At 38.1% G+C, this 21,349-nt stretch overlaps 1 protein-coding gene across 3 annotated transcripts in view; it reads left to right on the forward strand.

Moving 5' to 3' along the window:
• The window catches only part of megf6b (multiple EGF-like-domains 6b), a 160,236-nt gene that overhangs the window by 79,745 nt on the left and 59,142 nt on the right, over positions 1 to 21,349 (forward strand). For 2 of the 3 annotated variants that reach the window (XM_061938780.2, XM_061938781.2), the window contains exon 1: positions 7,165 to 7,282. In XM_061938780.2, coding sequence (XP_061794764.1) covers positions 7,198 to 7,282 — 85 coding nt within the window. In that variant the 5' untranslated portion in view covers positions 7,165 to 7,197. Of the gene's footprint in view, positions 1 to 4,834; positions 4,958 to 7,164; positions 7,283 to 21,349 lie in introns of those variants that run through there. The other variant, XM_061938782.2, reaches the window with a different exon arrangement.

Raw genomic sequence — 21,349 nt, forward strand, 5'->3', positions numbered from 1 at the left:
AAGGGAATAAGTGATAGAAAATGGATGGATGGATGGATTATATAATGTATACAATATATAACAAATCACAATTACCATGTACAATATTACAGTATATGTAACAGCTGCAGCAAAAAAAAAAAGCAGCATAAACTAGATTGTTTATTCTGCTGAATAAACAATCCAGCAGAAAATATATATATTATAAACAAAGAGAGGTAGCTAACATAGAAGCGGTCAGGTAATAGACAGATATCATCTATTGCTGTTTGGCGAGTGAAACAGTGTGCAGAATGAAGGAGTTCTTGAATCGAACACTGTGGGATTGAAGCTGAAGGAGCCTGTTGGAGTATGAGCTCCGCTGTCCCTCAATTGTCTGGTGGAGTGGGTGGGCAGGATTGTCCATGATGGCGAGCAGTTTGTCCAGTGTCCTCCTGTCTCTCACTGATACAAACGCCTCCAACTGCGTACCAATAGTTTGGTTGGCTTTCCGGATCAGTTTGTCCATCCGGTTTAAGTCCCTTTTGCTGGTGCTGCTCCCCCAACAGACCACTGCAAAGTAGAGGGCACTGGCCACAACAGACTGAAAAAAGAGCTCCAACAGCTTGCTGCACACATTGAAGGACCTAAGCTTCCTCAGGAAAAAGAGTCTGCTCCTGCCCTTCTTGTATACAGCTTTGCTGTTGTCCTTCCAGTCCAGTCTGCTGTTCAAGTGGACTCCCAGGTACTTGTACTGCCCTATTACTGCCACCTCCCTGCCCTAGATGTTGGTTTTATCCGGTATAAAGTATAAAAATGAGCCAACATTTTTGAATGAAAGAAACAGCTGTTCTAAATGTGTCCACTAGATGTCACAATAACAATTCTTTGTATCTTTGTAGATGATGTAAAAAAATAAATAAAACCACATGATGTCAAGGAAAATGAGCAAACTACATAAATAACGTCCTGTAATTGGATTATGATATTATTTTTTTATTTTGATAGATTGAAAATTAACACCAATGAGTTGACTGATTAACATTGTCACATCATTTATTCAGAAAGTATAAATAACGACAAATAAAGATAGAATACTATTAACCGCAACATATAAGTGTAAAAAAAAAACCCCACAACATTATGATTTGTACATTTTCAGCATGGGCTTGTTCTATTTTTAAACAAAGTGATTTTACCAGTCCAGCCCACTTGGGAGTAGATTTTTCTCCATGTGGCCCCGATCTAAAATGAGTTTGACACCCCTGCTTTAAATAATGCAGTTGTATAGAATTAGATTATAGCCAATATTCAATATGTTAAGTGTTAAGGTTTTTTTCTGTGAGGACATGACAGGTTTTTGTTGTTTTGGAGCAAACTCGTCCAGATTTTGTAAATGGGAAAAGCAGCTTCACTGCCAGTTGGCAGCTCATCTTTTCCACATGGCTTTGAGAAAATGGTAGTAAAAGCTAATTGTTGCTTGCCTCCTGATTGACTCCATGCACTCCAGGATCCTGTCCAAGATCCTTTGTGACCTTGGTGATCTTTCAGCCCACTGTCATCACGTCTACTGCTTTAAAAAGCCACATCATATTTTAAAGTTACACTATAAGGACCCTCTGTAGTGGTTTTAATTGGGCCTCGTTATGCAGGAACAGTGCATGTAGAACTGTCAGCACCTGAGACAGAGTTATTACATGGCGGTATTATGGGCTGTCTGCAAGGCAAAGATTCTATCTGGTTCCCTTGTTGACAACTCTGGCATGGTGTTTAGCTGCTTGGGAGCAAATATGGGCTAAGAAGGGAGTCATAAAGAAGGTGACAGGATTAATACTTAAAGCATCTTATTTTCTTCCTTATTTTGTATGTCGGTTTTAATATGATTTGTTTTAAGTAGACATTTTCACCAGAACTATGTCTCTGTTTTCATACAATGTCTTAGTTTAAACACGTTGCTGTACTTTTTTTTATTGAGTATGGTTGGTAAATAGCCCACTCAATAGTCAAATAAAGTTGTAACTTGCAGTAACAGATACTGTGGCGTATTTGTACGTACATTTTTTATGTAAGTGAGTTGAAAAAGAACACTGATCTCCTCGCCTCCTCTAAACAGCCATAAAAAAATTAGAACCCTCCCAAATATATTACAGTATATACATCCATTGATACTTTAATTTATTTCACGTAATAAAAACACACATTTATAAGGTGTGGCGACTTTTATTTCATTATATAGTAGTAGTAGTGACGTCCTTGTACATTTACGGAATCCGGTCAAATTCTTTTATTTTGACTTTATCGAACTGCACATGCAAGTGATGTTGAGGCCACATTGGGACCTGTGTGAGTTTACACTGGCGTTTGATAAAGATCACTTGCAGTGTAAACAGTCAGCTAGAATAAATCAGATTCATTAAAAAAAATCAGATTTGGGCCACTTTGGCCTGCAGTGTAAACATAGACTTAATGTTAATCTAAATCTTAAATCAAGAATCTCAATGTGAATGCAAAATCTCTCGCCAAGTGTAAAGATGACAATTCATAGAATGCAAGTTTTCCACCAATCTGAGCCTCTCAGCCGCAAAGCCGCGCCCACATCTCTGTCTCTCAGTGCACGACACTCCTACATCTTTCTTACTGCGGATAAAGGAAACATGACAGATCATTAATGACAAATTAATGCCAATAAAGTTGCATATTGTTAAAAATGTATGCCCCAAACTAGAGTTGTACGGTATACCGCTGTTAGTATAGTACCGCGATACTAATGAATCATATTCGGTACTATACCACCTCTGAAAAGTACAGGTCCACCACCTCCCTTCCCCCGTTCCCCCGTCGTTGTCACGTCGTGTCATTGCTGGTTTATGAGCAGAGGAGCATGTTCGGCAGCACACAATCACAGAATACTTACAAGCAGACACAGTGTGTAGACAGAAAAGGGAGAACGGACACATTTTGGCTTGAAAACCAAAGATAAAGGTAAACACTGAAACGCCCACTGGAAGAGGTGCTTTAAGACATGGTGAGCTAGCTAGCGGCTAAAGTTAAGCCGCAGTCTGCAGTGTTTTAGCTACTTCTAAATCACTAATCCTCGCCTCCATGGCGACAAATAAAGTACGTTTCTTATAAGTATCATCCCTGCAGGACGAGGAATAGCTAAACACGCTTCACTACACACCGTAGCTCACCGGCGTCACAATGTAAACAAACGCCATGGGTGGATCTACCCTGACATCCACTGTAATGATACCAAGTACAGGAGCGTATCTAGTCGATACTACTATGGTTACGTCTATATTTTTTGGCATCACATCTTTATTTTTCTTTTAAATGTATATTATGTTTCTAAACTCAGGAAATATGTCCCTGGACACATGAGGACTTTGAATATGACCAATGTATGATCCTGTAACTACTTGGTATCGAATTGATACTCAAATTTGTGGTATCATCCTAAACTAATGTAAAGTATCCAAACAACAGAAGAATAAGTGATTATTACATTTTAGATAGAACATGTTAAAAGAGAAAGTAAGTTATCTTCTTCCCACTCCCTTTCAGGCAAAACTGGACAATCATGCATCACATACTATACATTACTTTTTGCACTATATTAATCTATATTATTATGTGTTGTCAACTTTGTACTTTTTTATGTCATTGCCTGAAATAAATAAATAAATGAAAAAAATAAATAAATAAATAAATTAAGCAAATATTAACAGTAAATGAACAAGTGGATTAATAATTCATTTTCTACCAATTGTCAATAATTCTGACAAAATAATAGAATAGAAAATGACACAATATGTTACTGCATATGTCAGCAGACTAAATTAGGAGCCGTTGTTTGCTTACTTACTACTAAAAGACAAGTTGTCTTGTATGTTCACTATTTTATTTAAGGACAAACTTGCATTAAGAAACATATGTTTAATGTACCCTGAGATTTTTTGTTAAAATAAAGCCAATAATGCAATTTTTTTGTGGTCCTCTTTATTTAGAAAAGTATCGAAATAATTTTGGTACTGGTACCAAAATATTGGTATCGGGACAATACTACCTCAAACATGTGAGTGTGCATGGTGTGTTGCATCAAGACATATATAATAACAAGACGCTCAAACAGCGGATCGCTTCACTTCCGCATTTGACAATGAATTGATTGTTACACGGAGGCAGTGTGCATGAATACACCTATTTCTAATTGTATGTGTCTTTCATCATTTCGCTGCGCTGTTACTTCATGATTATGTCACATATGAACATGACGTTGCTGTAAACAACGCGATCACTGTCATGTTACGTTGCTGCAGCAGCCGCTCGCTTTGATTCTGTTCTAAAGAATATGTCTCAGTTGTGAGCTCAATGGTAAAAACAAGATGAAGTCCTCATTTGGTCAGAGTTTTGGATGTGGCGCATGCCGATATGCGCCTTTTTAATATGTTACTTTTCCATCTTTGTTTTCGATCCATGGCCATCTGAGTTGTGGATGTGTCTTGGCTTGCTGAGAAGTTTGATTTAAAAAAAAAAGTAAGATGAAGGAAAGATTACTTAAATTCGAGCTCACTTACGATAAAGTTTTTACCATTTGAGTCCCAAGTGTTCTTAGATAGACCACGAGTACCAACACTTTGACAATGCAGGCGAAAAACACAGTGATCTCAAGAAAGTAGTTCTAGCAAAGTATGGAAGTGGTGTTATAACGAAAACCGAGGTACAACTGTATCTTTAATAGCAGCATTGGAAAATTGGCTTTTTGAGCCCAGTTGGTCCTCGTCAACAACATTTTCTGAACCTCACTCTTGAATTGTGTGGTTTATCTGCTTGCAATTTTCCCGACCACCGACCTTTTCCTTATGTCTGCTGACAGACGTCAACGAATGCGAGGAGACCAACGGAGGATGCGAAGCTCTCTGCTGCAACACTATCGGAAGCTTTTATTGCCGCTGTCCCGCTGGACTCCAACTAGGCCCCGAGGGAAAAACCTGTCAAGGTGAGTCCAGGTGCACCTGTACTGTCTAATGAAACCTAATACAAGAAATGTACCCCAAAATTCAGCCTTTGTAGAGATAATAATGCTCAATTTTGATTAACACCGTCCTTCATTTGACAACATGCTTTTCTTTCCTATCAATAAAGTTGTAGTTTGCAATAATTTGAAGTAGACTGCATTACAGTATATGGACTATTTGTTGTTGCAATATATAGACACTACCGGTCAAAAGTTTTAGCACAGCTCACTTTTCATAGTATATACTGTAGAGTTGTACGGTATACCGGTATTGGTATAGTATCATGGTACTAATGAATCAAAAACGGTACTATACTCTGTTTGAAAAGTACCGGTTCCCGGGCATGACGGCGCGTCGTCACGTCGTGACATTGTTGGTTTTACAAGCAGAGGAGCATGTTCGGCAGCGCACAATCACGGAGTTCTTACAAGCAGACACAGTGTGTAGACAGAAAAGGGAGAACGGACGCATTTTGGTCTAAAAACTAACGATAAAGGTGAAGATATAACACTGAAATGCCCTCAGGAAGAGGTGCTTTAAAACATGGCTAGCTAGCTAGCGGCGAACGTCCATTCGCAGTTGGCAGTGTTTTAGCTACTTCTAAATCACTAATACTGGCCGACAAATAAAGTACGTTTCTTACAAGTTTCTTACAAGTTTCTTACAAGTATCATCCCTGCAGGATGAGGAATAGCTAAACATGCTTCACTACACACCGTAGGAGAATACGATAGCTAACCGCTAACAGCAAGCTAGCACCCTGAATGTAAACAAATGCCATGGGTGGATCAACACTTAACATCCACTGTAATGATACCAAGTACAGGAGCGTATCTCGTCGATACTACTGCGATTACATCTATATTTTGTATTGTCACAAATTTTTTTTGCCTTTTAAAAAAATTCATATTATGTTTATAAACTCAGGAAATATGTCCCTGGACACATGAGGACTTTGAATATGACCAATGTATGATCCTGTAACTACTTGGTATTGGATCAATACCTACATTTGTGGTATCATCCAAAACTAATGTAAAGTATCAAACAACAGAAGAATAAGTGATTATTACATTTTAACAGAAGTGTAGATAGAACATGTTAAAACAGAAAATAAGCAGATATTAACAGTAAATGAACAAGTAGATTAATAATCAATTTTTACAGCTTGTCCCTCATAATTTTGACAAAATAGATTGATAAATGACACAATATGTTACTGCATATGTCAGCAGACTAATTAGGAGCCTTTGTTTGCTTACTTACTAATAAAAGACAAGTTGTCTTGTATGTTCACTATTTTATTTAAGGACTAAATTGTTCTTCAATTGCAATAAGAAACATATGTTTAATGTACCGTAAGATTTTTTGTTAAATAAAGCCAATAATGCCATTTTGTGTGATCCTCTTGTTTAGAAAAGTAAAGAAAATTATCGAAATACATTTTGGTACCGGTACTAGAATATTGGTATCGGGACAACACTAATATACTGTAAGTATGTCCAACCATCTGAGTGGTAATAAGAATTTAATCCGTTTTAAATTTGATACCTTTTTATGATTTTGCCTTTACATTATACACATTTGTACACAACCACAATGGAGTTTAAATAAATTAATCAATAAACAGAGCAGCATGTGATTGAAGTGTTGAGTTTCAGCTTTAATTAAGAGGTTTGACAAAAACAAAATCATGATTTACCATTTAGTAATTACAGGTATATTATGTAGATAATAGCCATTTCACTTTTAGTGATTCAACTGACATAATTGTAAATATATTCATCTTGATTGATACTCATATGTTAAAGATGTCCATGATCTTCATTTACTGTGAATGATTTTCACATAAGTGGTGGTGATATTTTCAGTGTGTGTTTGGGCACACTCAAAGCAATCCTGTACATGGAGCTATATTTTTTTAAATGGATATGGATACTTTGGCACGGATTTTAAATTAAAGTTTAAAGGCTACACTTCAATCGCATGCTGATTTATGTGTGTATTATAATTGTTTAATCCATCACCCAAATAGGCTAGCTGAAACTTCCATCCATCCATTTCTTACCGCTTATTCCCTTCGGGGTTCAAACTAGCAATGCTCATGTATGCAGTACTCCCGCCACCCTGCGGGGGAAACAGCGAAGCATATGTGTCACAATGAAGCAGCGTTGGGTAAATAGAAGAAGACTACTCGTACAACGCTTAAAAAATGTGAGCAATGCCCAAGTCATTGTTCCCTGTCGGACCTTTTAAGCCACGGACACAATCTAGACAAGCAGCAACAAGGGCAGAAATCCACACGTGTAAGTGTCATCACAAAACTTGGTCAAATCTTTGTAAATAGATATTGTGCATGTATATATTTAATTTGTTTTGTATTGAAATTGGCGAGTTTGTGATGCCTTTTTATTAGTGGTCGTGGTGTTTTTTGTCTGTGAGTAAATTTGGCGATTCAAGCTTGTTCAATGCATGTCACGCTGCATTTGACCAGTAGAGGGCAATAACGCTACACCTTAAGTTTAATTGTGTGCAATGTGGATGTTGTAAACATATTAGACTAGCCAAACTTTATTGATCCACAAGGGAAATTGTTACTTTTTAAAAACATTTTTTTAGACTTTAAGTCAAAGGAGCTACTGTGATGTGCTACTCTTTCAGGCGCATCAAATAGTTGTTTATTGTGTTAAGTTAAAAAGTTAAAGTTAAAGTACCAATGATTATCACACACACACTAGGTGTGGTGAAATGTGTCCTCTGCATTTGACCCATCCCCTTGTTCACCCCCTGGGAGGTGAGGGGAGCAGTGGGCAGCAGCGGTACCGCGCCCGGGAATAATTTTTGGTGATTTAACCCCCAATTCCAACCCTTGATGCTGAGTGCCAAGCAGGGAGGTAATGGGTCCCATTTTTTTTATAGTCTTTGGTATGTGAATGTACTAACAACATTAAACCTATTTTATTTATGTAAAATACACAATGGACATTATTTATGTAAAATACACAATGGACCTAAAAACCTTAATGAAAGAAGACGTATAAAAAAAATAAAACCGAGGAAGTAAAATAATTCAAAAGAAGAAATACATTTTTCAACAAAACTTCTGGAGCGTCTATTAACTATCTGTCTAGCTGCACACGCTGGAATCGAGTAGCCAGGGCAGAATAATGAATTAACTGACAGTGCAGTGTGGAAGCTGATGTGTTTACTTAATAATTAGGAAAACCTTACTTAATAATTAAGTAAACATAGGCTGAAAGGAATATAACCTTTGAGGCACTTTTTGACGAAAAATTCAAATTTCCATATCCGGCCCCTGAGCCTTTGGCTCTTGAGAATGCGGCCCTCTTCATTATGTCGTTGAATAGCCCTGGTGTATACTTTGTAGACAGAGCATTAAAAAATGCCACTCTCCACTTGCTTGTGAACCTTACAGTTGCTGGGTTTACAAAACAACAAACTTGACAGCAAAGTATGTCCAGTAACAGAATTGTGGTTACTTTAAGTACCAGTGATTTGTTTGGACATTCTTATTTATTGCTATGAACACGATGTTGTAAAACTTTTGACTAGTGGTGTGTATTTGGGATCTGCATAAGTCCTGAAACTTGCGCGCGTCCACCTTTGTAGTCCGTGGCGACACCATAGTCGATGAGCTTCTTCTTTTTCTCTATCTTGTTATGGGACATTCATCCTCCGCTGTTGCCATTTCTTGTATAAAGTAGTGTACAGTTCTTACTTATATCTGTCACTACACTCGCCATGCAAGCGCTAAAACATACCGGTGTAGTGAGTTTACATTATTCACCCAAGGAACTTCAGTTATTAGAGAGTTTCGGTCAGACGATTTTTCACGGAACACATTTCCGGCGTTGTTGCACTAGTGAGCCACGGATGAGAAGATGCTGCTCCGTTCTTGATTGAAGTAAAGTCTGAATGTCATTAAAACAGTTAGCTCCATCTTTTGACACTTCTTCCACTCCCGTTCTTGCACGCTACAACAAAGATGATGGAGAAAAGATGCTGTCGAAGGTGAGCCACGTAAATAAGACCGCCCACTAAACGGCGCATCCAGAAGCGGCTTGAAGATGATCTGTAAAACATAATCCATGCAACATTTTGACCAAATGACCACCATTACATGTTATGTAGACCACAAGGAAGGGTTTTTTACATTTAGAAAAAAAAAATATATATATATATATATATGAATCATTTAATGCGCCCTATAATCCGGTGTGCCTTATAGATGAAACAAGATCGAAAATAGACCATTCATCGGCAGTGCGCTTTATAATCCGGTGCGCCCTATGGTCCGGAAAATACGGGATTAGTTTTGTTTTTTTAATGTTCTTTTTCTATTTTTTTTAATTTATTTGTATTTTATGAGAATATATTATTTATACATTTAAATATAATTAATTGGGATTATGTTTCACACTTTATAAGTAATGTTATTGGCAATTTTTAATTAAAAGAAAAAACAATAGTTATCACAGTTCAATAATTCATGTGTTCATTATTTGCTTCGTTGGCTGAATAACTATTTCACAATGGCGCAATAAAAAAAGAGACAAAAATATTTTACAATAGCCATTCACTATGAATTACCGTATTTTTCGGACTATAAATCGCAGTTTTTTTCATAGTTTGGCCGGGCTCCAGTGCGACTTATATATGTTTTTTCCTTTCTTTATTATGCATTTTCGGTAGGTGCGATTTATACTCCGGTGCGACTTATACTCCGAAAAATACGGTACTTGTATTATATGAATGTTAGATTGTGCAGATATCATGTACCTATTAGCTTTACGCGTGTTTTGCATCAATAGCCACTTTAGGCCTCTAGAGACGATAGTGAGTCATATCCGATACTGATAAATACATTTGTTTCTTGTTAAAAATGCTAAAAACGTCCCCATTTTGTGACCATTTATAGAAAAGTGAGCTTAAATGTTTAGTCATGTGTCAATAGTTTCTGTTTTTTATCCATATCCCATGACAAAACCAGAACGTCTTTCCGACATGTTTGGGGGTGTTCTTGTTTTAATCTCATGCCATAGTTTTGATGTTTCAATGAAGGACTATTCGAGTGCGGTTGGTTTGATTTAAGAATTTATCACTGGAGGACTCGCGGAGAGAACTTATCCACGCCATGGTTATTAGAATGGGAACATTGTCGCAGCTGGCTTTCATAGCCGTCTACTCCCCTGCCACTGGTGGAAAACAAGCAGTTTTCAGCTTTCAATAGCAGTGCTCCATGTTTTAAAGTTGGAATACGTGAAAGTATGCATGCATATTTGCCAACATGCAGTCGGAGCCTGCTGGCAGTGTCACGAAAAATGCCTTTTTCTCAGCTCAATGTGTAAAAAACAACGACAAATGTTATTGCAGTGTCTCATAACCTGGTCACTTTTTATCATGTTAGTTCTGCAGCAGAGTCCAACAGTGAGCTCGCTGCCGTGAGGTTAACATTTTAGCCGTCACGCCGAATAAACTTTACGACTCACACCGAGTGATGTGCTGCCAGTGTTGGGCAGCTGAACTAACAGCGAGCGGCGGCTGTATGTTAACGTCAAAATAAACAGCTATATGATTGATCACCAGTCCAGGTGAAGAACTGTACTGCAATACAATGAGAGAAGTTTATAGTTTACAGAAAAAATGAAGAATGAGGGGCCCACTTAGATATTATTTGCCTTTTTCCAGTTTATTAAGAAATCTAATGTAGTTTAGGAATGACACGGCGTAGGAAAACTATTGTAATAACCGGATGCAATAATAAAGAGTGCAATATTGGGATAGTGCAGGGGTCGGCAACCCGCGGCTCCGGAGCCGCATGCGGCTCTTTGATCACTCTGATGCGGCTCAGCAGCTTACTTGCTGAACCCCCCAATTTTCCCGTGAGACTTCCGGATTTCAGTGCCTCTCGCAGAAAACTCCCGGGATCAATATTCACCGATTTTCACCCTTACAGATATAATAAGGGCGTGCTATGATGGTACAACATTCGGCGCCCTCTACAATCTGTATTAACAGCGTGCCAGCCTAACAATTATTATACAATATACATCTTCTGCTTGCACACGTACGTGACAGCAAGGCATACTTGGTCAACAGCCACACAGGTTACACTGACGGTGACCATATAAAACAACTTTAACACTCTTACTAATAATGCGCCACACTTTGAACCAAAACCAAACAAGAATGACAAACACATTTCGGGAGAACATCTGCACCTTAACACAACATAAACACAACAGAACAAACACCCAGAATCCCATGCAGCCCTGACTCTTCCGGGATACATTATACACCCCTTCTACCACCAAACCCCACCCCTACCCCAAGACTGCTCCCTCACACATCAACCCCCCCACTCTCTCTCTCTGTGCGACGGTTGAGGTGGGCGGGGTTTGGTAGCGGGGTGTGTAATGTATCCCGGAAGAGTTAGGGCTGCATGGGATTCTGGGTATTTGTCCTGTTGTGTTTATGTTGTGTTACGGTGCAGATGTTCTCTCGAAATGTGTTTGTCATTCTTGTTTGGTGTGGGTTCACAGTGTGGCGCATTATTAGTAAGAGTGTTAAAGTTTTTTTTATACCGCCACCGTCAGTGTAACCTGTGTGGTTGTTGAGTAAGTATGCCTTGCTGTCACCTGTGTGAACAAGGGGAAGCCCCATACAACATGTGGCTGATCAGGCACGCTGGTTGTGGAGGTCGCTATATGCTGTACCATCACGGCATAACGCTGACAAGCGCTATTCAAATAAAACTCGCGTGCCGCACAAGTTTAAAAATTCCATATAAAGGTGTGGGCAGCGTGTCTGAGACCCCTGATTTATACATAGCACAAAGCAAAAAAAAAAAACTTTGTATGCAGTGTTATTTCATTTAAAATTTCAAAAGTTTTTGCGGCTCCCATTGTGTTCTATAATTTGTGAAACTGGTCAAAATGGCTCTTTGACTGGTAAAGGTTGCCGACCCCTGGGATAGTGCAATACGGGGGAGTGTAATGTGTGATCTCATAACTAACTGATAAACCTGCACACTGTTCACTGTCATCATTGTATTGGCGGATGAATTGTATGTATGTATGTATGTATGTATGTATGTATGTATGTATGTATGTATGTATGTATGTATGTAAAACGCTGTGTCTTGATGCCCAAGACAAATTTCTCCTCTGAGACAATAAAGCTAATTATTATTATTATTATTATTATTTATTGATAAACAGTAAAAAAATGTATATTTTTTTTAGTGCTGTCGAACGATTAAAATATTTAATTGCGATTAATCGCATTATTCATAGTTAACTCAAGATTAATCATGATCTTGCATATAGGTATAATTTCTTCATTCTTAATAGGTGTACCCTAGACCAGTGGTCCCCAACCACCGTGACACATTTGCTACCGGGCCGCAGCGAAACATTAAATAATTTATAAACGACTACATTTTCTCCGACTTGACTTTCGCCTGTCCCACTAGACACAACAATATGCTTGTTTATAGATGTACAATAAAACTCCTGATAGGAAGTTGCCATTTGTTATATTTCTTTTAACTTTGTGACATGATACAATGCACATCAATGAACATATAAAATATAAATGTGACAGATTGTAGCCAAAGGCTGATTTCCATCTGCATTTCATTGAAAAGAAACAAGCCCAGGGCTCTCACTAATTCAGCGTTATAGTGAGTTGTATTTTTCATGCACTTATTTTTGCTGTATTTATCTGGCACAAGCGGAAAGCCGGTCATTGAAAATAATGCCTTGTCCGTGGTGCAAAAAAGGTTGGGGACCACTGCCCTCGACAGATAATTTTTGGGGTTTGGGGGATCCCAGTTGTAATCTGTGATATTTCTACCTGAATTAATGCTTCTGATATTCTGTACATTACATTTTGTAGACGTTAATGATCTTCATATTGCTGCATGACAATGTTTTAACCTTCGCTATTAATTAATAAAATGTAATATTGAGCCTGCTCATCATTCTGTAATGGAGGACTCGGCCAGACCATTTTATAAAGGAATTTACACAATATTTCACCCAGCCAGAAACATCCTAAACTGATGTACTAGCATTTCTTTAGGTGCATAACATTACAAAACATCTTAGCTTGATCGTAATGCAAAACATTTTTATTTTGTTAATGTCAGGGTTTCCACTAAATTGCCAAAATACCTGTGGGGGTGTGGTCGACATGACGTAATCGCATGACTGGCTATGATGCATATATTCTTAAAAGCAAAAAAAACCAAGTAAATATACATTTAAAACAAATCTGTTATTAAGTATAGTTTAAATGTGTATTTTTCCTTACATAATTTAGTTGTGTTCTATTTTTAAATTGTTGCTGCTTATTGTACAATGTACAATAATGTTTTTTTTTTTTTTAGAGATTACTCCAATACTTTTAGTCACTCTTTCTGTAATAAAAACGACTGGCAACAAATCTAGCATCTCTTTCTGGTGTTATTGAAGACTGTACTTGTGTTTAGAGACTCTGTTTAGATACCATGTGATACCGTGACAAAAAGCGAGCCGCAGAGAGCCTGACGTCACACTTGCTTTGTGTTGCTGGGAGCCTTTCTCTCATTAAAAGCCGCCGCCAGTGTAAATTTAATCTGTGAAGATCGCTGTTCACGGGTATATCTCGAATATATTAAAGTACGTCAACAGCATCCCGTACGTATAGCTTGCGTCATCACAACATTGGTTTGGGGAGCACTGTCCGGTGACTAAAGTACGTCTATTTCCGGCCAAATTTTCAGTGCATCATTACTCAATACAGCGCAAATAATAAAGTATGTAATCTTTCATACTGTAACTAACTGCTGGTGTTAATGTGTATGTTAGTGTGTTATGATGGTCATTTTTCCCATGGTCTGTAAACACACCGTGTCAGCGGAGAATGAACAAGTGTTGTGAGTCTAGTGTGTGTGTGTGTGTGTGTGTGTGTGTGTGTGTGTGTGTGTGTGTGTGTGTGTGTGTGTGTGTGTGTGTGTGTGTGTGTGTGAAGCATGGTGGCAGACTTGTGTGCATGGAGGAAATACTTTTTGGAATTGGGCCCGTTGTTAGCATAAAATTGGCAATGAAAGCTAAAAAGAGTGTTAGGCTTTGTTTTCTTCTGGAGGCTACCATACATTATATTACTTTATTTTGTTAGGTGTTTCGGCTAATATGAATTCGTACATTAAGGAGAAACCCTAAATGTAGTTAAACCGGATGTATAACATAGCGCTTTTAGTTTGAAACCAGAAAAGGGTGTGATTGTTTTGAGAAAGTGTCTTGATATTTTTTATTGTCGGATCGACTGTTTGCAATAAAAAAAAAAAAGTCTTTTTTCGACATCCTATTGACCATCTTTCATTTCGGTTGAGCTTTTATGTCATCTTACTTACTAAATCAGTCACAGTAACGATCTAAATGTTATCACTGCACCGTAACCATAATCTGAACACGGAAGTGAAGCACCACCCCCCTCCGAACGACGCGCGCAGCAGGCATGTCACCTCTTGTCACGGTAAAAAACAGTCCTTTCTTGTCGAGAAAACAACTTTCCATGGCTTTGAACCTGATATTTCCACAAGGTTGATTTTTCTTTATCCATTTCTACTCGCTGGTGGCTCATCTGTAGCAAGTGAACTGCAGCCAAGTTTCCCCTGCTACGGCACGTTTCAAGTGTCAAAAAAGGACCTGTGCGTTTATAACCCGTTAAAAAAAATGAGTGTCGTTATTGAAATATGTAGTTAACGCTTTACCTTGCGCAGCCCTAATTTTTATAGATTTTTGCGACTACACAGAGGACTACAGTCATTGTTTTTGTGTTTAATCTCTAATGTAGGTCAATATATGCCAACAAGTTGAATATCCATCCCATCCATCCATTTTCTACCGCTTGTCCCGTTCGGGGTCGCGGGTGTGCTGGAGCTAAAAATGCCTTATATTCAGCTCTGGGTTAAAATATAAAACACCCTTGCAAAATTATTGGTTGAGGTGGCTGGAGAGAGAAGTTTACTTCTGCCGTTTTTAATTTTAACATGAAGAATTGACAAAAATAACAGTGAGCATTTTGTTGTTGCAGTCTAAAGTCTTCTTCCTCTCTCTTATGTTTGTATTAAAATATAGAATTTAGCAGCTGGCAAGTTTCGAAGCCCACATTCTTTTCCGTATGAATGTCCGCATCAAAAAGTGAAACGTATTTGCTGTGTTATCACCTAACTGAAGGTTTCCCCCCAAAAAAACAAGTCAAGTTTATTGAGTTTATTTTCACGTGGAGGTAAGGCGTATGTACTAAATATACTATTACATTTTCACAGGTCTGATTTTTCATAATACTTCCCTGTATTTCCCACATGACTGCTATCTCAGCAAATTGCCGTCAATGTGGAGTAATTGGACATCGGGCATGTATAGGTAATTAACACAAAAAAAGGATGAAAAGGTTATACCGGATTTTTTCGGACAATAGGGCGCACAGAATTAAAAGGCGCACTGCCGATGGGCGGCTCTATTCAGGTCCATTTTCATACAAAATGCGCACTGGATTATAAGGCGCACTAAATGGATCATATTATGATTTTTTTCTAAATTATTAAACACTATCTTGTGGTCTACATAACATGTAATGTTGGTTCTTTAAATTGTTAAACACTATCTTGTGGTCTACATAACATGTAATGTTGGTTCTTTGGTCAAAATGTTGCAGAGATTATGTTTTACAGATCATCTTCAAGTAGCTTTCTGAGCGTCTCTTCAGGATGCGCCGTTTTGTGGGCGATTTAACCTACGTGGCTCACCTTCGACAGGTCTTCTCCCCGTCATCTGTGTTGTTGCATGCAAGGACGGGGGTGGAAAAAGTGTCAAAAGATGGAGCTAACTGTTTAAATGACATTCAGACTTTACGTCCTCATCCGTGGCTCAATAATTTACGGACATTTTTTTTTTGCTAAAATGTCGTAAAGGTGGACCCTTACAAAAAATTAAAAAAAACAGACTAGCTTCAGCAGCACATTTCTGGTGCTGCAGTTGTATAAAATGTCTCAAAACGTCATCAGGAGTCCCGACACAACCTAAAAATGGAAGAAAAATGCATATTTTACCGGAATTTTTTTTGCTAAAATGTCGTAAGGGGGGACCCTAACAAAAAATTCAAAAAACGGACTTGCTTCAGCAGCACATTTCTGGTGCTGTAGTTGTATAAAATGTCTCAAAACGTCATCAGGAGTCCCGACACAACCTGAAAATGGAAGAAAAAAAAGTTTTTACGGAAAAATAATTTTGCTCAAATGTCGTAAGGGGGGACCCTTACGAAAAATTCAAAAAAACGGACTAGCTTCAGCAGCACATTTCTGGTGCTGTAGTTATATAAAATGTCTCAAAACGTCATCAGGAGTCCCGACACAACCTAAAAATGGAAGAAAATGCATATTTTACAGAAAAAAATGTTTGCTCAAATGTCGTAAGGGGGGACTCTTACGAAAAATTAAAAAAAACGGACTAGCTTCAGCAGCACATTTCTGGTGCTGTAGTTGTATAAAATGTCTCAAAACGTCATCAGGAGTCCCGACACAACCGGAAAATTTAAGAAAAAAAAGATTTTACAGAAAAAAGTTTTTGCTAAAATGTCGTAAGGGGGGACCCTTATGAAAAATAAAAAAAACGGACTAGCTTCAGCAGCACATTTCTAGTGCTGTAGTTGTATAAAATGTCTCAATACGTCATCAGGAGTCCTGACACACCCAAAAAATAAAAGAAAATGCATATTTTACAGAAAAAAAAATTTGCTCAAATGTCGTAAGGACCCTTACGAAAAATTAAAAAAAACGGACCAGCTTCAGCAGCACATTTCTGGTGCTGTAGTTGTATAAAATGTCTCAAAACGTCATCAGGAGTCCCGACACAATCTAAAAATGGAAGAAAATGCATATTTTACGGAAAAAATGTTTTGCTAAAATGTCGTAAGGGGGGACCCTTATGAAAAATTCAAAAAAACGGACTAGCTTCAGCAGCACATTTCTGGTGCTGTAGTTGTATAAAATGTCTCAAAACGTCATCAGGAGTCCCGACACAACCGGAAAATTGAAGAAAAAAAAGATTTTACAGAAAAAAGTTTTTGCTAAAATGTCGTAAGGGGGGACCCTTACGAAAAATAAAAAAAAAACGGACTAGCTTCAGCAGCACATTTCTGGTGCTGTAGTTGTATAAAATGTCTCAATACGTCATCAGGAGTCCTGACACAACCAAAAAATGGAAGAAAATGCATATTTTACAGAAAAAAAATTTTGCTCAAATGTCGTAAGGGAGGACCCTTACGAAAAATTCAAAAAAACCGACCAGCTTCAGCAGCACATTTCTGGTGCTGTAAGTTAAAGTTAAAGTACCAATGATTGTCACACACACACTAGGTGTGGTGAAATTTGTCCTCTGCATTTGACCCATCCCCTTTGATCACCCCCTGGGAGGTGAGGGGAGCAGTGGGCAGCAGCAGTGCCGCGCCCGGGAATCATTTTTGGTGATTTAACCCCCAATTCCAACCCTTGATGCTGAGTGCCAAGCAGGGAGGTAATGGGTCCCATTTTTTATAGTCTTTGGTATGACTCGGCCGGGGTTTGAACTCACAACCTACCGATCTCAGGGCGGACACTCTAACCACTAGGCCACTGAGTAGGTGTGGTAGTTGTATAAAATGTCTCAAAACGTCATCAGGAGTCCCGACACAATCTAAAAATGGAAGAAAATGCATATTTTACGGAAAAAATGTTTTGCTTTTATGTCGTAAGAGGGGACCCTTACGAAAAATTCAAAAAAACCGACTAGCTTCAGCAGCACATTTCTGGTGCTGTAGTTGTATAAAATGTCTCAAAACGTCATCAGGAGTCCCGACACAACCTGAAAATGGAAGAAAAAAAAGTTTTTACGGAAATTTTTTTTTTGCTAAAATGTCGTAAGGGGGGACTCTTAAGAAAAATTAAAAAAAACGAACTAGCTTCAGCAGCACATTTCTGGTGCTGTAGTTGTATAAAATGTCTCAAAACGTCATCAGGAGTCCCGACACAACCTAAAAATGGAAGAAAATGCATATTTTACAGAAAAAAAAATTTGCTCAAATGTCATAAGGGGGGACCCTTAAGAAAAATTCAAAAAAACGGACTAGCTTTAGCAGCACATTTCTGGTGCTGTAGTTGTATAAAATGTCTCAAAACGTCATCAGGAGTCCCGACACAACCGGAAAATTGAAGAAAAAAAAGATTTTACAGAAAAAAGTTTTTGCTAAAATGTCGTAAGGGGGGACCCTTATGAAAAATTAAAAAAACGGACTAGCTTCAGCAGCACATTTCTAGTGCTGTAGTTGTATAAAATGTCTCAATACGTCATCAGGAGTCCTGACACAACCAAAAAATGGAAGAAAATGCATATTTTACAGAAAAAAAAATTTGCTCAAATGTCGTAAGGACCCTTACGAAAAATTCAAAAAAACGGACCAGCTTCAGCAGCACATTTCTGGTGCTGTAGTTGTATAAAATGTCTCAATACGTCATCAGGAGTCCTGACACAACCAAAAAATAAAAGAAAATGCATATTTTACAGAAAAAAAAATTTGCTCAAATGTCGTAAGGACCCTTACGAAAAATTCAAAAAAACGGACCAGCTTCAGCAGCACATTTCTGGTGCTGTAGTTGTATAAAATGTCTCAAAACGTCATCAGGAGTCCCGACACAATCTAAAAATGGAAGAAAATGCATATTTTACGGAAAAAATGTTTTGCTAAAATGTCGTAAGGGGGGACCCTTATGAAAAATTCAAAAAAACGGACTAGCTTCAGCAGCACATTTCTGGTGCTGTAGTTGTATAAAATGTCTCAAAACGTCATCAGGAGTCCTGACACAACCGGAAAATTGAAGAAAAAAAAGATTTTACAGAAAAAAGTTTTTGCTAAAATGTCGTAAGGGGGGGGACCCTTATGAAAAATTAAAAAAAACGGACTAGCTTCAGCAGCACATTTCTGGTGCTGTAGTTGTATAAAATGTCTCAATACGCCATCAGGAGTCCTGACACAACCAAAAAATGGAAGAAAATGCATATTTTACAGAAAAAAAAATTTGCTCAAATGTCGTAAGGGAGGACCCTTACGAAAAATTCAAAAAAACGGACCAGCTTCAGCAGCACATTTCTGGTGCTGTAGTTGTATAAAATGTCTCAAAACGTCATCAGGAGTCCCGACACAATCTAAAAATGGAAGAAAATGCATATTTTACGGAAAAAATGTTTTGCTAAAATGTCGTAAGGGTGGACCCTTGTGAAAAATAAAAAAAACCGACTAGCTTCAGCAGCACATTTCTAGTGCTGTAGTTGTATAAAATGTCTCAATACGTCATCAGGAGTCCTGACACAACCAAAAAATGGAAGAAAATGCATATTTTACAGAAAAAAAAATTTGCTCAAATGTCGTAAGGACCCTTACGAAAAATTCAAAAAAACGGACCAGCTTCAGCAGCACATTTCTGGTGCTGTAGTTGTATAAAATGTCTCAAAACGTCATCAGGAGTCCCGACACAATCTAAAAATGGAAGAAAATGCATATTTTACGGAAAAAATGTTTTGCTAAAATGTCGTACCCTTATGAAAAATTCAAAAAAACGGACTAGCTTCAGCAGCACAATTCTGGTGCTGTAGTTGTATAAAATGTCTCAAAACGTCATCAGGAGTCCTGACACAACCGGAAAAGTGAAGAAAAAAAAGATTTTACAGAAAAAAGTTTTTGCTAAAATGTCGTAAGGGGGGACCCTTATGAAAAATTAAAAAAAACGGACTAGCTTCAGCAGCACATTTCTGGTGCTGTAGTTGTATAAAATGTCTCAATACGTCATCAGGAGTCCTGACACAACCAAAAAATGGAAGAAAATGCATATTTTACAGAAAAAAATTTTGCTCAAATGTCGTAAGGGAGGACCCTTACGAAAAATTCAAAAAAACCGACCAGCTTCAGCAGCACATTTCTGGTGCTGTAAGTTAAAGTTAAAGTACCAATGATTGTCACACACACACTAGGTGTGGTGAAATTTGTCCTCTGCATTTGACCCATCCCCTTTGATCACCCCCTGGGAGGTGAGGGGAGCAGTGGGCAGCAGCGGTGCCGCGCCCGGGAATCATTTTTGGTGATTTAACCCCCAATTCCAACCCTTGATGCTGAGTGCCAAGCAGGGAGGTAATGGGTACCATTTTTTATAGTCTTTGGTATGACTCGGCCGGGGTTTGAACTCACAACCTACCGATCTCAGGGCGGACACTCTAACCACTAGGCCACTGAGTAGGTGTGGTAGTTGTATAAAATGTCTCAAAACGTCATCAGGAGTCCCGACACAATCTAAAAATGGAAGAAAATGCATATTTTACGGAAAAAATGTTTTGCTTTTATGTCGTAAGAGGGGACCCTTACGAAAAATTCAAAAAAACCGACTAGCTTCAGCAGCACATTTCTGGTGCTGTAGTTGTATAAAATGTCTCAAAACGTCATCAGGAGTCCCGACACAACCGGAAAATTTAAGAAAAAAAAGATTTTACAGAAAAAAGTTTTTGCTAAAATGTCAAAAAAATGGACTAGCTTCAGCAGCACATTTCTGGTGCTGTAGTTGTATAAAATGTCTCAAAACGTCATCAGGAGTCCCGACACAATCTAAAAATGGAAGAAAATGCATATTTTACGGAAAAAATGTTTTGCTTTTATGTCGTAAGGTGGGACCCTTACGAAAAATTCAAAAAAACCGACTAGCTTCAGCAGCACATTTCTGGTGCTGTAGTTGTATAAAATGTCTCAAAACGTCATCAGGAGTCCCGACACAACCTGAAAATGGAAGAAAAAAAAGTTTTTACGGAAATTTTTTTTTGCTAAAATGTCGTATGGGGGGAAAAAATAAAAAAAAACGAACTAGCTTCAGCAGCACATTTCTGGTGCTGTAGTTGTATAAAATGTCTCAAAACGTCATCAGGAGTCCCGACACAACCTAAAAATGGAAGAAAATGCATATTTTACAGAAAAAAAAATTTGCTCAAATGTCATAAGGGGGGACCCTTAAGAAAAATTCAAAAAAACGTACTAGCTTTAGCAGCACATTTCTGGTGCTGTAGTTGTATAAAATGTCTCAAAACGTCATCAGGCGTCCCGACACAATCTAAAAATGGAAGAAAATGCATATTTTACGGAACATTTTTTTTTGCTAAAATGTCGTAAGGGGGGACCCTTACGAAAAATTCAAAAAAACGGACTAGCTTTAGCAGCACATTTCTGGTGCTGTAGTTGTATAAAATGTCTCAAAACGTCATCAGGAGTCCCGACAACCTAAAAATGGAAGAAAA

Source organism: Nerophis lumbriciformis, linkage group LG03 (genome assembly GCF_033978685.3).
Source record: "Nerophis lumbriciformis linkage group LG03, RoL_Nlum_v2.1, whole genome shotgun sequence".
NCBI classification, from domain to species: Eukaryota; Metazoa; Chordata; class Actinopteri; order Syngnathiformes; family Syngnathidae; genus Nerophis; species Nerophis lumbriciformis.